This window comes from Microtus pennsylvanicus, chromosome 12 (assembly GCF_037038515.1).
Source record: "Microtus pennsylvanicus isolate mMicPen1 chromosome 12, mMicPen1.hap1, whole genome shotgun sequence".
Classification (NCBI taxonomy): domain Eukaryota; kingdom Metazoa; phylum Chordata; class Mammalia; order Rodentia; family Cricetidae; genus Microtus; species Microtus pennsylvanicus.
This window is the reverse complement of record NC_134590.1, coordinates 97,373,377-97,391,353: the sequence shown is the minus strand read 5'-3', so window position 1 is coordinate 97,391,353 and position 17,977 is coordinate 97,373,377. Positions and strand designations below refer to the sequence as shown.

The 17,977-nt window shown below is 38.1% G+C and overlaps 1 protein-coding gene across 1 annotated transcript; it reads right to left on the bottom strand.

Annotated features, from left to right (window-relative positions):
• Nucleotides 1-7,359: 7,359 nt before the first annotated feature.
• LOC142832845 (uncharacterized) lies at nucleotides 7,360-16,093 on the bottom strand. Its single transcript, XM_075943617.1, has 6 exons — nucleotides 16,064-16,093; nucleotides 10,587-10,713; nucleotides 10,334-10,394; nucleotides 8,619-8,752; nucleotides 7,565-8,432; nucleotides 7,360-7,480 (listed from the first exon to the last, which is right to left on the bottom strand). Exons 1-6 carry the CDS (start codon nucleotides 16,091-16,093, stop codon nucleotides 7,360-7,362), a joined length of 1,341 nt encoding a protein of 446 aa, XP_075799732.1.
• Between the last annotated feature and the right edge of the window lie 1,884 nt (nucleotides 16,094-17,977).

The window sequence follows — 17,977 nt, the reverse complement described above, 5'->3', positions numbered from 1 at the left end:
GCTTTGTCCTATGTACATAACACACATCCGATCCCATACGGGTCTGCCAGGTCCTCTAGCACAAGGTAATGCAGAAATTGATCAATTACTGATTGGTAGTGTGCTACAAGCCTCTGAATTTCATAAAAAACATCATGTTAATAGCAAAGGTTTGAAGAAGGAGTTTTCAATTACATGGCAACAAGCTAAGGAGATTGTAAAGAAATGCCCTACTTGCTCTTTCTATAACCAAACGCCAGTGGCTGCAGGGGCTAATCCAAAGGGCACCCAAAGGAATGAAATCTGGCAGATGGATGTGTTCCACTTTGCAGAATTTGGCAAATTAAAATATGTTCATCACACCATTGACACTTATTCAGGCTTTCAGTGGGCAACTGCTTTAAGTTCAGAAAAAGCTGATTCAGTAATCACTCATTTATTAGAAGTCATGGCTATCATGGGTATACCTACACAAATAAAAACGGACAATGGTCCTGCTTATGTTTCTAGGAAAATGAAACGGTTTTTTTGATTATTACAATATCAAGCATGTTACAGGTATACCATACAATCCTACAGGTCAAGCAGTCATAGAAAGATCAAATCGAACTATAAAAGATATGTTGAACAAACAGAAAGGGGTGGAAAACACCCTCAGAAATAGGCTACATAATGCTTTGTTAACCTTGAATTTTCTCAACGCTAATGAGAAAGGAACAACGGCTGCAGAAAGACATTGGATAATGGAAAAGTCTACTGAACTAAATCAACCAGTTTATTTCAAGGATGTGCTGACCTCACAATGGAAGCCAGGATATGTGCTACGTTGGGGAAGAGGTTTTGCTCTTATCTCCACAGGTGAGGAAAAATTGTGGATACCATCAAAATTAATAAAGGTTTGGTTTGAAGAAGAGAAGCCACTTGGAAAAGATAAATAACAATTCTTTCATAAGGATGGCGAACATACTGATGGTAAGAAATACAGATAGGTTGGAGGCAGGGTTCTTTTCTTATCTCCACAGGAAAATACTCATCTTCAAAGAAATTGAGGGACCCTGAATATTTAATTACTGATGGATGGACACATTTTGTAAGTATTAATTTTTATTTATATGTCTTATTAAACATTTCTTCATAAATATATAGAGCTGGTTTTGAAGTTGGACTCTGGCTCAGTCCCTCTCCAATTCCAAGCCTGTTAGTAAGAGAAAAACCCAGAGTTTCTGGAGTTTCTGTCTCATGTCAAGAGCCATGATATGGGACAGAAAGAAATATGAGTTTAGAAAACATCTTTGCTTTTCTTCATATCTATCATATTTTTCATTGAATATATCTATCATGCCTTTTATTGAATATATATATGTATGTATATATATGTCTATATGATTAATGTTTAGGTTTCTCACAATGAACAATGAGTTTTTCCTGAAGTGACATTTGAAGTTTCCAGGAAGAAGATGGGGCCCCACAACAACAACTCTACCTGGCTGATATGACGTCATGATACTGATAGCACTACTACAAGACCTGTTTTGGATACCAGCTGCACAAGACGATCCCAACTTGGTTAGCTGAAATGGTGCACATCTTGTACAACATTCTGGCCAGACCTTCACAAAATACTCAGAGACTATTTGCAATTTTAAAAGACATTGATCTTGAAATTTAACCATCATTTTACTTTCACAGGATCCCCCAGAAAGAACGTTGCCCCCATGAGAGCTGGAAGTAATTCTAGAGGACGACGTCCCCTCTCCCAGTAAAGTTTACCCCTAGGTTTAGGGACATCATTTAGGGGATGGGAGGTTGGGGGAGGAATTTTATAAGCTCAGGGATCATTTTGAAAAAAAAAAGAGGGAATGATGTGATAATAGATTTATAATTGTGAGTTACTGCTTTTAGACAAATATATTGGTATCAATTCTTGTATATTGAAACAAAGTTAAATTATATTGACTATTGTATGCATGCATGTTTCTATGTCTGTTTAAAACATTTTTATGTATTGACATATATTGTATTGATATATATATATATTGTAAATATTTACCACATTGCAGTGTACATTTCTACCTCTGATTAAGATACTTATATGTTTGTGTATTGATATATATTTACCTACTGCAATGTATATTTGTACAGTGTTTATATTTGGAGGTCATTATCCTCATTTGTTACACAGTTGTTTATTGTCTTAGTCTTTAAGTTAGATAGATATTGAGAATTATATAGATAAATAGTCATCTAAGTTTGTCATTTATAATCAGACTAATCAGGTTCTTTAGATTTATAGAGATTATCGTCAGTATAGATAGATAATCTTCAACCTCTTCAAAGAGCTGTAGAAAATGGCCTTTAATCTAACTCAGAGTTTCGTGATAGTGAGACACAATTGCTCCTGGCAACACCACTCTATTCCCGAGAGAATGTTGAGCACCAAAGACACTCCACCTGGAGCCTTTCTATTTGGCAGAACTGGCCTTTGGGCAAAGAAATGCCCATACCTCAACCACTGACACAGATACAGAGCATGCATCAATGGATAAAACGGGACTGTCATATCCTGCCAAGACAGGGTAAGATAGTTTTGAAAAGTTCCTTGCCTTTAATAATGGTATGTCAGTTATGTTAGGCCTTAGCCAAAATTTGTTGACTCAACATTGCAAACGCGACTTTGGGTGATTGCCCAGGTAGTTAGTTGTCTCTGTCAATTGTTGCACATTTTGGATATATCTCGTTTGTTGAGTAGTGTTTATTCCCTTCTCAGATCTTTGACTGAGTTGAAGATTATATAATTGTAGTTACTCTTTACATTATTTGGACTCCTTGAGATAGAATGTTTAGCAAAGCTTTTGTTCTCAATATTGTTTGTTATATTTATTATTTGTTGTTATTGTATGTAGTTGTATTTGGTTTAGTTCTGTCTTATTTAGACAAAAAGGGGAGATGTAGGGATAAGTCCCACCCCTTAGGGGGCGTGTTCGCCTAGGGCTAATGTCTGCCTTTAAATTTGGCGAGCGTGCTCTGAGCTGTCGTTTCTGCTTTCCTGGTCTCCGCGGGAATGGTGGTTCTGTAAGTCTATTTCTACATTAAAACTATATATATTTTTACAATCTGTCTGAATTCGTTTACGCCGCTACAATCTTGGGATGTGGGATTCCCCTCTGTATTCTGTGAACATGATTTATTACCATTGGTTAAAAAAAGTTGCTTTGGCCTACAGCAGGGCAGAATATAGTCAGGCTGGAAGAAAGAGAGAGAGAGAGAGAGAGAGAGAGAGAGAGAGAGAGAGAGAATAGGTGGAGTAAAAGAAATGTAGTTGTTCAAGCAGAAAGATGCCAGAACAGAACATTACTGATAAGCCACAGCCTATAGTGAGATTAACAGAAATGGGTTAATTTAAGATGTAAGAATTAGTCAATAAGAATCTTGAGCTAACAGACCAAACAGTGTTGTAACTAATATATTTTCTGTGTGACTATTTGTGTCTAGATGGCTCCAGAAACTTCCTGAACAGTCTCAAATTACAATCCTGGATATCTATAGCTGATAGGAAAGATACCCTGACTGTTATTAAGTCAGGCTATGCCTGAAACTGTGGAGAAAAGGTATTCTGAATAGTTATAGCTCTAAAGAGAAAGGTACCCTCACTGTCCTGTCAGGACATACCTACAGCTGTGAAGGGAAAGTATACTGGATACCTACAGCTATAAGGAGAAAGGAATCCTGACTGTTGAGAAGTCTGGCTATAACTGAAGCTGTGGAGGGAAGGTAGCCTGATACCTAGGGCTCTGAAGAAAATGGTAGCCTGGTTGGTAGAAGTCAGGCCATACCTACAGTTGTGAAAGAAAGTGTACTGGATACCTACAGCTATGAGAAGAAAAGGTATCCTTGTAGAGGCCCCAAACCATGAGCCTATTTCCACCTTGTCTGAAGGTCAGTTTCAGGGTGGCAAAGTTGTTAACAGGTATGGCTACACACCCTGACCTAAGGTGTGGTTGTTTTGTGTTTTGGACTTTAAGAGGGCCTAGGCAGATAAATCCACTCCCCCTTGAGCAAAGGTGAGAGAATTATAAAAATACTTCTGCTCCTTCTTTTGAATTAAGATGTTTGGCCTAAGGAATGACTGCCTTTAGGATCCTTGGTCTAGGGTCGGTTCACTGCCTGAATAACAGAATGTTTTTCTCAGTAATTAAGGACTTGATGAATCAAAGTATTGAAGCAAGTAACTGTTCTAGTTGTCCTTGGCATTGTGTTAAAGCAGTCTTTTGTCTTCTTCCCCCTGTTGTATTGGGGTATAAACATAATGGGAAATTAAATGCAGGCAGATTTACAGTATTCACTGGAACTCCCTGCCAGTACTATCCTATGCTTCTGTTTTATTATTTTCACTTGTGTCTTTGATGGAGGAAGGTCATTGGCTAATAAAGGAACTGCCTTGGCCCATTTTATTGGTTAGGACATAGGTAGGTGGAGAAAACAGAACAGAATTCCGGGAGGAAGAGGAAGTGAGGTCAGACTCGACAGCTCTCCTCTCCAGAGCAGACGCCTCAGAGAGACGCCATGCCCCGCTCCCAGGCAGACACACCCGATGAAGCTCCGACCTAGAATCTTCCCGGTAAGACCGGTGCTCACAGATTATTAGAGATGGGTTGATCGGTATATCAGAATTAGCCAGTAAGGGCCAGAGCTAAAGGGCCAAGCAGTGATTAAATGAATACAGTGTCTGTGTAATTATTTCGGGGCATAAGCTAGCCGAGCAGGCAGCTGGGGTGTTGGGGACACAGCCCTGCTGCTCTTATTACTACATGTCTTCATTCTCTTTACTTATTTTTCTAATCCCCATACCCCTACCGTGGTAACTGGTATACTTGTCAAAGATGGTCCCTGACAAATACTGGCTATTGGGAAGTCCGGCTATATATGAGGCTGTGTTCCAGTGGGAGATGTTCTCCATGCAGGATGTAGCAATACTGCTCCTCTCCAAAAGAGCCATCACAGCTGGACCCTGCTTCATTCTGCTAAGAGAGCTTCAAAGCAGACATGCCCATGGCTGTTCTGTTCCACTTCCCTAAGGGAGTTTCCCAGCAGAGGTGCCCAGTGCTTTTCTGTTCCACTCCACTAGGGAGTTTCCTAGCAGAGATGCCCATTTTTTCTCAGCTTCAGCCCAAATTGTTACTTCTCTGCTTCACTGGAGTTAATGGGAAACTTGCTGAAATGTTGCAGTCTTTGGTGAAGAGTTGCTACTTCTGCCCTGCTCCTTTAAGGGAGTTTGCCAGCAGAGGTGACCAAAGCTTCTCTGTTCCAATACACTACAAAGTTTCTTACCACTACAGTGAAGGTCTTCACCCAAAACTCATTCAAGAAATGTATTTGGAAGGGAAGAATCCAGGAGAGGGGCTGTCTTGCCAGGGCAGAAGCCAACTGAACATGTACAGAACTTATATAGGACTTCTTAGTCATAGAGTGTTCCCAGGGAGAAGATTCTCAGAGTGGGAATTGGTTAGATGTCAATCCCTGATCTTGAACAATGCAGAGATTGGCTGGATTTCATGCTCAGAGGTTGGTAGATCTTGAGCTTAGGGATTAGCTGGTTTTGTGCTCAGTTGGTCAAGGGTAGAGTGTGTTTCTTTGGCTTTTGTTTTAGGGTCAAAGTGTGTTCTGTCACTTGCCTTTTAGTCTTTTAAGTCTGGTTTCAGGGTCAGGTGTTTCTTTCATTGGCTCTGGATTCAGAAACAAAGTGTATTTCCTTGTCTTGGTTTTAGAGTCAGGATGTATTCCTTTGTCTCCAGTTTCAGAGTCAAAATTATGTATTTCACTGGCTCTGATTTCAGAGTCAGGATGTGTTTCCTTAGCTGGCCCATTTACCCTACACATAGGACTTCATAAATTCATAAATTCATTTTACCATGAGTTTGTAAATACAAACAGTATAAAAATGACATCATAATGCTTGAAAAGATTAACACTGTCAAATTTATTTCTACAGAAGAAATAGCACTGTGTTGTAGGCAGAAGATCCTTGTTCATTCCTGGCTGCCTGGACCCAAAATAATTACACAGAAACTATATTAATTAAAACACTGCTTGGCTTATTAGCTTAGATTTCTTTTTTTTTCTTTTTTTTTTTTTGGTTTTTGAGACAGGGTTTCTCTGTGGCTTTGGAGCCTGTCTTGGAACTAGCTCTTGTAGACCAGGCTGACCTCAAACTCACAGAGATCCGCCTGTCTCTGCCTCCCTAGTGCTGGGATTAAAGGCATGCACCACCTCCGCCCAGCTAGCTTAGAATTCTTATTAACTAACTTTGACATCTTATATTAACCCATTCCTATTATTTTGTATTTTACCACAAGACTAGTGATTTACCAGTAAGATTCCAGGACGTGGAGTCTGACTCCACTTTCTTTTCTCCTCTATCTCTGCTTGGAATTCCCGCCTTGCTCTATTCTGCCATGCCATAGACCCAAAGCAGCTATTTTTATTAAACAAAGGCAACAAAATATATTCACAGCATACAGAGGGGAATACCAAATCACTGTGTAGCTGATTATAAATGTTTTGGCTAAAGATCTGACCAAATACTGTATAATAAGAGGTCCTCTTTTTTATTTCAGGTAGTCAATGTCTACTGTAATATGCAAAGATTTTAAAAGATTGCTGCGCACAAAAATTTTACTCCTATATAAAGCACAAATTTTACCACACTGAATACATTTGTAGGGTTTCTCTGCAGTATAATTTTTTCTCATGATTTAGATTATTCATACATGCAAATGCTTTATCACACTGATTACATTCATAGAGTTTATCCCCAGTGTGATATTTTATGCATTTGAAGAGTACTGTGACGTACAAAGGCTTTACCACACTCATTACATTCATAGGGTTTGTCTCCAGTATGTGTTAGTATGTCTTTGAAGATGACTATGATAAACAAAGCCTTTACCACACTAATTACATACACAATGTTTCTCTCCAATATGGGTTCTTTCATGCCTTTGGAGATGACTGTGACATGCAAAGGCTTTACCACACTGGTTACATTCATAGGGTTTCTATCAAATATGTGTTCCTTTATGCTTTCGGAAGTTACTGTGACATGCAAAGGCTTTACCACACTGATTACATTCATAAGGTTTCTCTCCAGTATGGCTTCTTTCATGACTTTGAAGATCACTGTGACATGCGAAGGCCTTACCACACTGATTACATTCATAGGGCCTCTCTCCAGTATGGCTTCTTTCATGCCTTTGTAGAAGACTGTGACATGCAAAGGCTTTACCACACTGGTTACATTCATAGGGCCTCTCTCCAGTATGGCTTCTTTCATGTGTTTGAAGAATACTGTGATGTGCAAAGGTTTTAAAACATTGATTACATTCATAGGGTTTCTCTCCAGTATGAGTTTTTTTTATGCTTTCGGAGGTAACTGTGACATGCAAAGCCTTTACCACACTGATTACATTCATAGGGCTTCTCTCCAGTATGGCTTCTTTCATGACTTTGAAGATCACTGTGACGTGCGAAGGCCTTACCACACTGATTACATTCATAGGGCCTCTCTCCAGTATGGCTTCTTTCATGCCTTTGTAGATGACTATGACATGCAAAGGCTTTACCACACTGGTTACATTCATAGGGCCTCTCTCCAGTATGGCTTCTTTCATGCCTTTGTAGATGACTGTGACATGCAAAGGCTTTACCACACTGGTTACATTCATAGGGCCTCTCTCCCGTATGGCTTCTTTCATGCCTTTGTAGATGACTGTGACATGCAAAGGCTTTACCACACTGGTTACATTCATAGGGCCTATCTCCAGTGTGGCTTCTTTCATGCCTTTGTAGATGACTGTGATATGTAAAAGCTTTACGACACTGGTTACATTCATAGGGGTTCTCTCCAATATGGCTTCTTTCATGTGTTTGAAGAGTACTATGATGTGCAAAGGTTTTAAAACATTGATTACATTCATAGGGTTTCTCTCCAGTATGAGTTCTTTTATGCTTTCGGAGGTAACTGTGACATGCAAAGGCTTTACCACACTGGTTACATTCATAGGGTTTCCCTCCAGTATGGGTTCTTTTATGCTTTCTGAGGTAACTGTGACATGCAAAGCCTTTACCACACTGATTACATTCATAGGGCTTCTCTCCAGTATGGCTTCTTTCATGACTTTGAAGATCACTGTGTCGTGCGAAGGCCTTACCACACTGATTACATTCATAGGGTTTCTCTCCAGTATGGCTTCTTTCATGCCTTTGTAGATGACTGTGACATGCAAAGGCTTTACCACACTGGTTACATTCATAGGGCCTCTCTCCAGTATGGCTTCTTTCATGCCTTTGTAGATGACTGTGACATGCAAAGGCTTTACCACACTGGTTACATTCATAGGGCCTATCTCCAGCGTGGCTTCTTTCATGCCTTTGTAGATGACTGTGATATGCAAAAGCTTTACCACACTGGTTACATTCATAGGGGTTCTCTCCAAAATGGCTTCTTTCATGTGTTTGAAGAGTACTATGATGTGCAAAGGTTTTAAAACATTGATTACATTCATAGGGTTTCTCTCCAGTATGAGTTCTTTTATGCTTTCGGAGGTAACTGTGACATGCAAAGGCTTTACCACACTGGTTACATTCATAGGGTTTCCCTCCAGTATGGGTTCTTTTATGCTTTCTGAGGTAACTGTGACATGCAAAGGCTTTACCACACTGATTACATTCATAGGGTTTCTCTCCAGTATGGGTTCGTTCATGACTTTGAAGATGACTGTGACGTGTGAAGGCCTTACCACACTGATTACATTCATAGGGCCTCTCTCCAGTATGGCTTCTTTCATGCCTTTGTAGATTACTGTGACATGCAAAGGCTTTACCACACATGTTACATTCATAGGGTTTCTCTCCAGTATGGGTTCTTTCATGACTTTGAAGATCACGGTGATGTGCGAAGGCTTTACCACACTGATTACATTCATGTTTCTCTCCAGTATGGCTTCTTTCATGCCTTTGTAGATTACTGTGACATGCAAAGGCTTTACCACACTGGTTATATTCATAGGGTTTCTTTCCAGTGTATGTCTTTTTATGCATTTGAAGATGACTGTGATGTGAAAAGGCTTGACCACACTCATTTCCTTCATAGGGTTTTAATGTAGTATGTGTTTTTTCAGGCGTGTGAAGATGACTGTCACATGTAATGGCTTTAATACATTGAGTATATGCAGAAGTTTTCTCTCTAGTTTGACTTTTTTCATGCCTACAATGATAATGGTACATGTAAAAGCATTACTACATTTAATACATTGTTGAATTTTTTATCTGCATGAATTAATTTTACAATTTAGTCCTATTTTAAAGAGGAATTATATGTTAACATTTTATTACCATGTTTACAATTTTGTTTTTCCCCATTAAGGCTTGCTTTTCATCTTAGAAGATACATGATTCACATTCACAGAATCTTTTTTCTACATGAGAATTTTCGTGTATTTGAAGAGAACTGAAAAAACTCAGAGCTTTACCACTCTTATTGCATTCATAATGTTTCCTCTACTGTGAGTGATACTACATTTGCTAAGTGAGCTAGGACAAACAGAAATATTTATACAGTCCTAGTACTCATGGTGCTTTTCTGAAATGTGAGATGGTTGATATATTAACAATGAGGCTATAAAACTAATTACTTGTATACTTTTACATCAAATTCAACAAGTATAGTCAACACGGAGACTGCTACATATCTTCTGTTTGTTCTGAGAGAGAAGTATGCTATATCTTTTCACATCCCTATGCTCATGTGGCTTGTATCCAGAGTTACATATGATATACCTAGTAAAGGAAGAATAACGAATACAAGATTTCCACATTGAGTTCACACTTTATGTCCTCATAGACTTGTGGCATCTGAATTAAGGCCTCTCCACAACAGCTGCCCCTTGATTCATGACTCTAACTGCCCCTTCACTAAACTTAACACAGTCACAAGAATATGGGTTAAACTACCTTTTCTATGGACTATTAGTGTAATAGAGTTTTAGAGATATACTTATCATCTTTTCAACATGTATATCTTTTATAATATGAAATAAACAGACAATTTTACAGTATAGTTCTCATTGTATTATGATTCAAATGGTAATATAAGCTAAGACATTGTTTCCTTGACTTCTTTCTTAAAAGAATGACTTGTAAATGCAGTTCACCTATCTGAAATTAAGGTATATGATTTTGTGAGAATTTAATAATTATCAATGCATGTTATTATATACACTGCTGCTTTTGTTTAAAACATATAGGATGTATTACAATTCTTCAGAGGTATATTTGTATATTTATAAATGAAAATTACCTTTCATGTCTTCTAGAACTTTGACAATGTTCTTCAACATTATGGTCTTCCCAACTGTATCCTAAAATATAGTGCCAGACATTATATATTAAAAATTGTAAAAAAAAAATGTAGCTACCATTTGTAGCAAACCTTACAACCATGCCTGATTTGTTTACCCCATTCTTCTTTCTCAATCATATTACAAAAGAGCACCATTAACCAATGAATAGTTGTCCCCTTATTTGAAACATGAAAGACAATTCAGCCCTACCTATAGTAGTGAGGTTTCTGTAGGTCTCCACCATCACATCTTTGTAGAGATTCTTCTGCGAAGGATCCAGCAAAGTCCATTCTTCCCAATTGAAGTCGACATGAACATCATCATAGGTCACTGTATTCTAAAATATGCCATACATGTGTACAACCAAAAGCATGATTCTGACAACACTGTAAAGGTATACTTCTTTGACAGTATAGTCATATAATTATGGTGCTCCCCATACTTATTCCATGACACAGACATCATAATTTAATCACCAAGTCACTTTAGAAGCAAAATGAATAGGAGGCTCACCTCTGTCATTTCTGACCCTTTGAATGGGATATCACCTTACAAGAGAAATGCCTACTAACCAACAATGAAAGATATATAAACAGATCAAGAGTACAGAGTACAGATAAGAGAAACTGTATGAAAGATTAATTCCTACCTACAAAAAGAAAAATAAGATGAAAAAGCCAGATGTATTGAATCATACCTCTAATCCTTGTACTCAGAAGGCAGAGGCATGTATATCTATCTTCCTCTGAGTTGAATACCAGCCTAGTCTATGCAATCACTTCTAGGACAGCAAGAAATACATATTAAATATCTGTTTCACATGAAAAATATCAAACAAATATAAAAGAAATAACTCATAGGGTTTTGCTGAAGTTTCTACAAAGAGTTATGCATTCACTTGAACTCTTTATTCATCTACCAGAAACCTGAAGTGTCCCAATTTTAACTGCAATGTAAATAAGATTTTACTAAAAGCACTGTGTGTTTAAAGTTACAAATTGACAAATGAAAACAATAGCAATTAATATGCTGATTATAAATAATCAACACAGAGCAGGAAAGATAGATCAACAGTAAATAGTCCTCCTGGTCTTGCATACAGGTGGGCTCAAGGACTTACATGGGGGATCATAACTATCCATTGTTCCCAGCATAGGGTTTCTAATACCATCTTTTGATCAATGTAAAGACCAGGTACTCACATGGTGCATATCCATGCATACAGGTAAAATACGTAGAGGTAGACAGAGTAAACAGGATTGAATTCTGGAAGGAAGAAGGCAGAATCATAGAGAACCACCATGGAGGTGCCAATATCAGACATGCTGCATCTTTCCCAGTAAGCCACAACCTTGTGGTGATATCCAGATTACTAGAAATGGGTTAAATCAATATATGAGAGTTAGCCAATAAGAGGCTACAGATAATGAACCAGGTAGTGTTTAAATTAATACAGCTTCTGTGTGATTATTTTGGGTGTAAGCTAGCCAGGACGACAAGCAATCCCATCTTCGTCACCAAGAAGGGAACAAAGGGCCACCCTCCTCCTACTACAAAAATATTCTTTTTAAAATAAAAATTTAAAACAAACAAAACAGGCAGGAAGAAGTTTATGCACCTGCAATCCAATGACTCAGAAGGCACAGGCAGTATTAATGTCATGAATACATGCCATTCTGGGAAACATAATGAAACCTTCTGACAAATTTTAAAATTCAAGATATGGGTGAAGCTCAGTACAATAGCATATGCTTGACAGGAACCATCATACAACAATATTAAAACAAAAGCCATGAATGCTGGCCCACTTTTAATCCCAGCACTTGGGAGTCAGAGTCAAAAGATCTCTGAGTTTGAAGCCAGCCTGGTATATAGAGCTAGTTTCAGGACAGCTAGGGCTACAAAGACAAACCTTGTCTCTAAAAATAAACAAACAAAAATGAAAACAGTGGGCTATTAAACCACCTAGGCACCAAATAGCAGCTAATTCTACTGATCTTGTGTGATTTAGTGTTAGAATTTATGATGGTGGGGAAGTTATGACAGCAAAAGAAGAAAGCTGACTGATTAGTTTCAACCACAACATGGTAGACACAAAGAACAGGAAATGGGTTGAGGCTACAGAAACTCATATTGTGGGATTCTCTTCTGTATGCTGTGATTATCATTGGTTAATACAGGAACTGCTTTGGGCTTAAGCAGAGCTATGGGAAAGAACTTAGCTAGGTGGGGAAAACTAAACTGAATGCTAGGAGAAAGAAGGTGGAGTCAGAGAGAAGTCATGGAGCCCCTCCAGAGACAGATGCTGAGAATTTTACGTAAGCCACAGTCACATAGCAATATACAGATTAATAGAAATTGGTTAAATTAATATGTAACTGTTAGCCAGTAAGAAGCTAGAGCTAATGGGCAAAGCAGTGATTTATTAATACAGTTTCTGTGTGATTGTTTCAGGGCTGAGCAGCTGGGAACTAACAAGTGGCTTCCCACAACAAACTGGTGCTTGTGTGGCCAACTAAAATCCACTTAAAATCTTAGAGAGCTTGGAAAAGAATTCTAGACACTAAATAAATAAAGTTTAGCCACATTTATTTCCCCAAATGGGGTTTGCTTACTGGTGACATGCTGCGGTTCCTTTAAGAGAGTTTTTTCTGATTCAGAGATAGCAGAAAAAAAACCTGCACCATTTTGAAATGCCGGCTTTCTGGACTGTGCTGCCACCGTGAACTCTGACTTTCTGGAGGACCAGCTATGGGATCTGTGAGCAGATTGCTACTGGCAACTTAAATCCCCTATATGCCTGAAAATGGGGCAATGTACATGGCTCTCAGAGGCAGCAAGCATGCCTCTGCCATGTTGACTGGATGGAGCAAGCAGGCAGGCCGTATTTGCTCTACCAATGGCACAGCTTAAGTTCCAAAGTGCTTAGCATTTTAAGAAGCGCTCCTAAACAGTAAAGAATTACAGACACACAATAGGACAGATTCATACATAAAAGACCTCTAAATGAGACATGGTGTGTTTAAAAAATGTACATAGGCTTGGGAGAGAGAAGAAAAATATAGAAAGTTATAAAAAGAAGTAAATGGTTTATAAAAATGAAACAAAGTCTTTAAAGAAACAGAGTATAGACAATCATAAATTAAAGGAGTAAAGATAATAAAATAAATATTAAAAAGTAATAGAATAAAATAATAAGCCACATAAACATGGACTATATACAGAGTCTCTGGATTATGTATATTATTGTGTTTTCTTTAATTTTTTTGGCTGTAAAGGAGCTAAGTAACCAACATGTATATTTTAAAGGTATCATGTCTTCAGAATTTGGGTCTAAGGATTTGTTGCTTTGCAAAAGAGGTTCTCCCTTTTTTTTCCCACAAAGGATGAGAACCTGTGGAATCCCTCCAGACTAATGTGGTTTGATGAAGCAAGACTGCCCAAAAGGTCACTATGAACACACCCAAAAAATTACTTCACCAAATAAAGAGCAGGAAGCAGTTTGAAGAGAACTATGCCCATATTCCCAAATACTGTTCATAAATGTTTGTTTACATTTAAAAGGGAATATGCTATAGATATTTGCATTGGTATGGATCTTGGTTTATTGATACTAATTTAAGGTCAATTTTATTATATGCATTTCTGCTCTTGATTAAGGCATTGTATTTGTCTAGCTCATTTAAAAATGTAATGTATAATTAAAATATAGGTAAATAGAGAGTCATCTATAATAGTAATAGTTAGTAGCATGTTAGTTAGATTTTCTCGATGTATAGAAATGTATTTCAGATAGATAGGGATTCTTCAAATCTTTCAGAGACTTTCACAATATGACCTTTAAAATGTTTTAAGAGCTTAAGACTTTTCATGACAATGAGACACATCTGCTCCTGGCAGCACCAATCTACTTCAAGAGGATAATCAGCATTGAAGAGGCTCCTTATGGAGTTTGTTAGCCATTTGGGCAAGAAACTGCTCTAGGCTGGACTGCTTGATGAACTAGACATGCAGGACTCACAGGGTTCCTGATTCATGAAAGCATCTGCTAGACATTCTGCAGGACACAGAAGAAGGCAACTGATGGACTTTTCCATTGCAAGGCAGAACAGTTCTTCAAATTTCCTACTTTATGGAAAAGTCTGCTTGATAGTATGGACCCGTGAGCTGAAGATTGGATGCCCCCAACAACACAGAAGAACTTTGGGTGACTGTACAGGCAACAAGATGTCTTTGTCATTTCTAGAGTTTTGGAAGTTGCTTACAATATACTTCCTGTTTACCTAGGTAATATTATATCCTTCTGGAGTCTCTGATGGAGTTGAAGAATTGGGAGGTGATATGGAATTCCTCTCTCTATGCTGTGATTATCATTGTTTAATAAGGGAACTGTTTTGGACCTATAGCAGAGCTATAGGGCAGAACTTAGGTGGGGGGGTTAACTAAACTGAATGCTGGGAGGAAGAATGCAGAGTCAGAAAGAAGTTATGTAGCCTTGCCAGAGACAGATTCTGGGAACTTTAGCTGGTAAACCACAGCCACATAGTGTTATACAGATTAATAGAAATGGGTTAAATTAAAATGTAACAGTTAGCCTTAAATAAGAAGCTAAAGCTAAAAGGCCAGGCAGTGATTTAATTAATACAGTTTCTGTGTGATTATTTCAGGGCTGAGCAGCTGGGAACAAACAAGTAGCCCTCTTTACTACATCATATCACAGCCCCAATGAAAGATTCCATCCAGAGAGGCTCCTCCTACTAATAATTTCACAAGCAATCAAATGAAAGTTACCAAGAAGAGGCACATGTTAAAATACATCATCTTATCTGGGAGGTTTTCATTCAATCAATTAAATTCTAACCTGGGTCACTAGAGGCTTATGGTCATCCAAGAAGAAAATTAATTTAGTCATTTCAATGATACTCATAGTCTGCAATAGCCCCTACACTTTTCAAATGTTAAAAGTCTCTTCTGATGCTCAAAACAATCACTTGACAGTGACTTGTGGACAGAGGTTTCTGTCCTACATGGTCTCAGTCATTCAATCCCAAAGAAACACACAGAGGTCTACATTAATTATAAACTGGTTAGCCTATTAGCTCAGGCTTTTTATTAACTAATTCTCACATCTTACATTAGTACATAATTTTTGTCTGTGTTAGCCACATGGTTTGGTACCTTTTATCAGTGAGGCATTCTCATCTTGTTTCCTCTATGTCTGGGTGATGACTGCAGACTTAGCCTTTCCTCTTCCCAAAATTCACCTGTTCTCATCACCCCACATATCCTTCCTGCCTGGTTACTGGTAATCAGCATTTTATTAAACTAATACAAGTGACAAATCTTTGCAAGGTACAAGACCAGTGTCCCACAGCAAATAACATCTTGTAAAAATCAGAAAACAAGTTACATCTTTCCAACATACAATGGTATAGAATATAGAATACTATTTACATTCCAAAATAGAGAAATGGAGACATAGTGAGAGAAGATTGAACCAAGGCAAGACTGAAGCACAGCAGGACAAATATCAAATCCTGTAGTTCTGTCTCAGATACACAAGGCTTCAGTTTCAAAGGGCTTAGATGGCCCTATCCCTGCATCTATTTTTCTTTTTTTTTTTTTTGGTTTTTTTTTTTTTGGAGACAGGGTTTTCCTGTAGCTTTAGAGCCTGTCCTGGAACTAGCTCTTGTAGACCAGGCTGGCCTCGAACTCATAGAGATCTACCTGCTCTGCCTCCCGAGTGCTGGGATTAAAGGCATGCACCACTACCACCCAGCCCTGCATCTTTTCATATATCTCTGTGGTTAATTTCACTCCCTATATTCAGCTAGTTCTCCACAGAAGATGTTTTATAGTTTAGGCATCTCAATATCTTGTGGTATCAAAATGCAACCTAGGCTGTATCAAAATACAACCCTGGCTGTTGTGGAATATTATTGTAAGATGTGTTATATTTGTTTATGTTGTGAAACAATTGTTTCAATGATACAAATATGTGTTGAATTCTTTTATGTTGTATGTGTGTAATTCTGTGAAGCTATGATACTGGGCTGGTCTAAAATACCTATTTGGCCTAATGAACAGTCAGTAGCTTGGTAGAAAAGTATAAGAAGGGCTGGCAAGCAGAAAGAATAAACAGGAGGAGAAATCTTGGAGGAAAAAAAGGACGGATGACCAAGAAAAGGGGAGAAAAGCATGGGCCAGCGACTCAGATGCACAGCAAGCCACAGAATAAGAAGTAAATAAAATTTATACAGAATAGAGAAAGAAAAAAACCCAGAGGCAAAAGGTAGATGGGACAATTAGTTTAGAAATGCTGGCTAGAAATAAGACAACCTAAGACCAGAAATTTATAATAAAAATAAGCCTCAGTGTATGCCACTTTTTGAGAGCTGGGTGGCAGACCTCCAAAAGAGTAAAAACAACAACAACAGGTTTTGTCCTCATAGCTTCATGGTATGAACTCTCACAATCTCTTCACTGGGTTTCTGTCTCTGCCAAACATGGATGCCAGTAACAATGCTGAATTGTAACCACAAACTAAAAACCCAGTACCCTAAATTTTGACTCTTTCTTGTTTCCAGGACCAGCACATGATGAGTGATCCTGAAAAGCTTAACTTCTTAATTGACAGACACTAACACACTTGGACCACAGGTGTAGCAGATTTTGTATGAAATTGCTTCCTGGGATTAGGAATCACTTTGCTTACTCCTTACATAAATTGAAGGTTTATGTGGATGGAGTCTTACTCCTGGAGCACCTTGCTAGACTTCCATTCCATGGCAAGGGCCTATCTATAATAGTAATAAACTCCTTGAAAATCCCTGCTTCTTTCAGTAATTGGTTGCCACCTGAAACTACCTTTTCATTTTCATTTATTTCAGCCCCACGTGTTTTCTTTTTACTGTAGACCTGAATGAATCATCAGTAATAACCATCCAACAGATCCAATATTTCATTTAAGGAATCAGCCCATTTTTTTAAATTGTGCTTTACTAAATTTCCAGGTAAAAGAAAGATTTTGGAGCCAAAATATCACACAAATGACCTCTAACTTAATCTGTTATGGAGTCTATAATTTCCAACTGAAATCCTATGATCTCAGTCTCTACTTTCTGGCATTCTTCTTAACATTTCTGTCTTCCTGGTCCTATAAGAACAGCCAATTTAGTTCTGTGTACTACTTTCTATATTTTTTTCACCACCGAAAGTCTAGATATCTTCTACACTTTTTCAAGAGGCATCATTCCCAGGTTCTGCCTAGCAACAATATTACTTTTGGTTTTCCATTTCTTTGTCCTAACTTGCATTTATGTTGCTCTGATTAAATCCTCTAACCAAAACCAGCTCAGACAATGAGTGGGGTAATCTGACTTCATCATTTTCAGAGCTTAGGATAGAAAATCAAGTTAATAGTTGAATGCAAAAATCCATGGACAAAGATTTTTTCCTGACTTTCTCTCTTGCCTAGTCTCTCTTTCATTCATGCTAAGATAGCTCCCTTTTGTAGCCCAAACCCACTTTCTTAGGGATATTGCCACCCTCATTGGAGGAGCCTTCCCACGTCAATCATCAACACAATCTCTCCCAGATAC

What these genes read in the sequence shown, in the direction of transcription:
- LOC142832845 (XM_075943617.1), bottom strand. Translation starts at nt 16,093, where the DNA reads ATGAGTTCGAGGCCAGCCTGGTCTACAAGA. An exon ending in GGCCAGCCTGGTCTACAAGA is followed by an intron (nt 10,714 to 16,063) that starts GCTAGTTCCAGG and finishes GGCATATTTTAG; the next exon opens with AATACAGTGACCTATGATGA. An exon ending in AGTTCTAGAAGACATGAAAG is followed by an intron (nt 8,753 to 10,333) that starts GTAATTTTCATT and finishes CACACGTCACAG; the next exon opens with TCATCTTCAAAGTCATGAAC.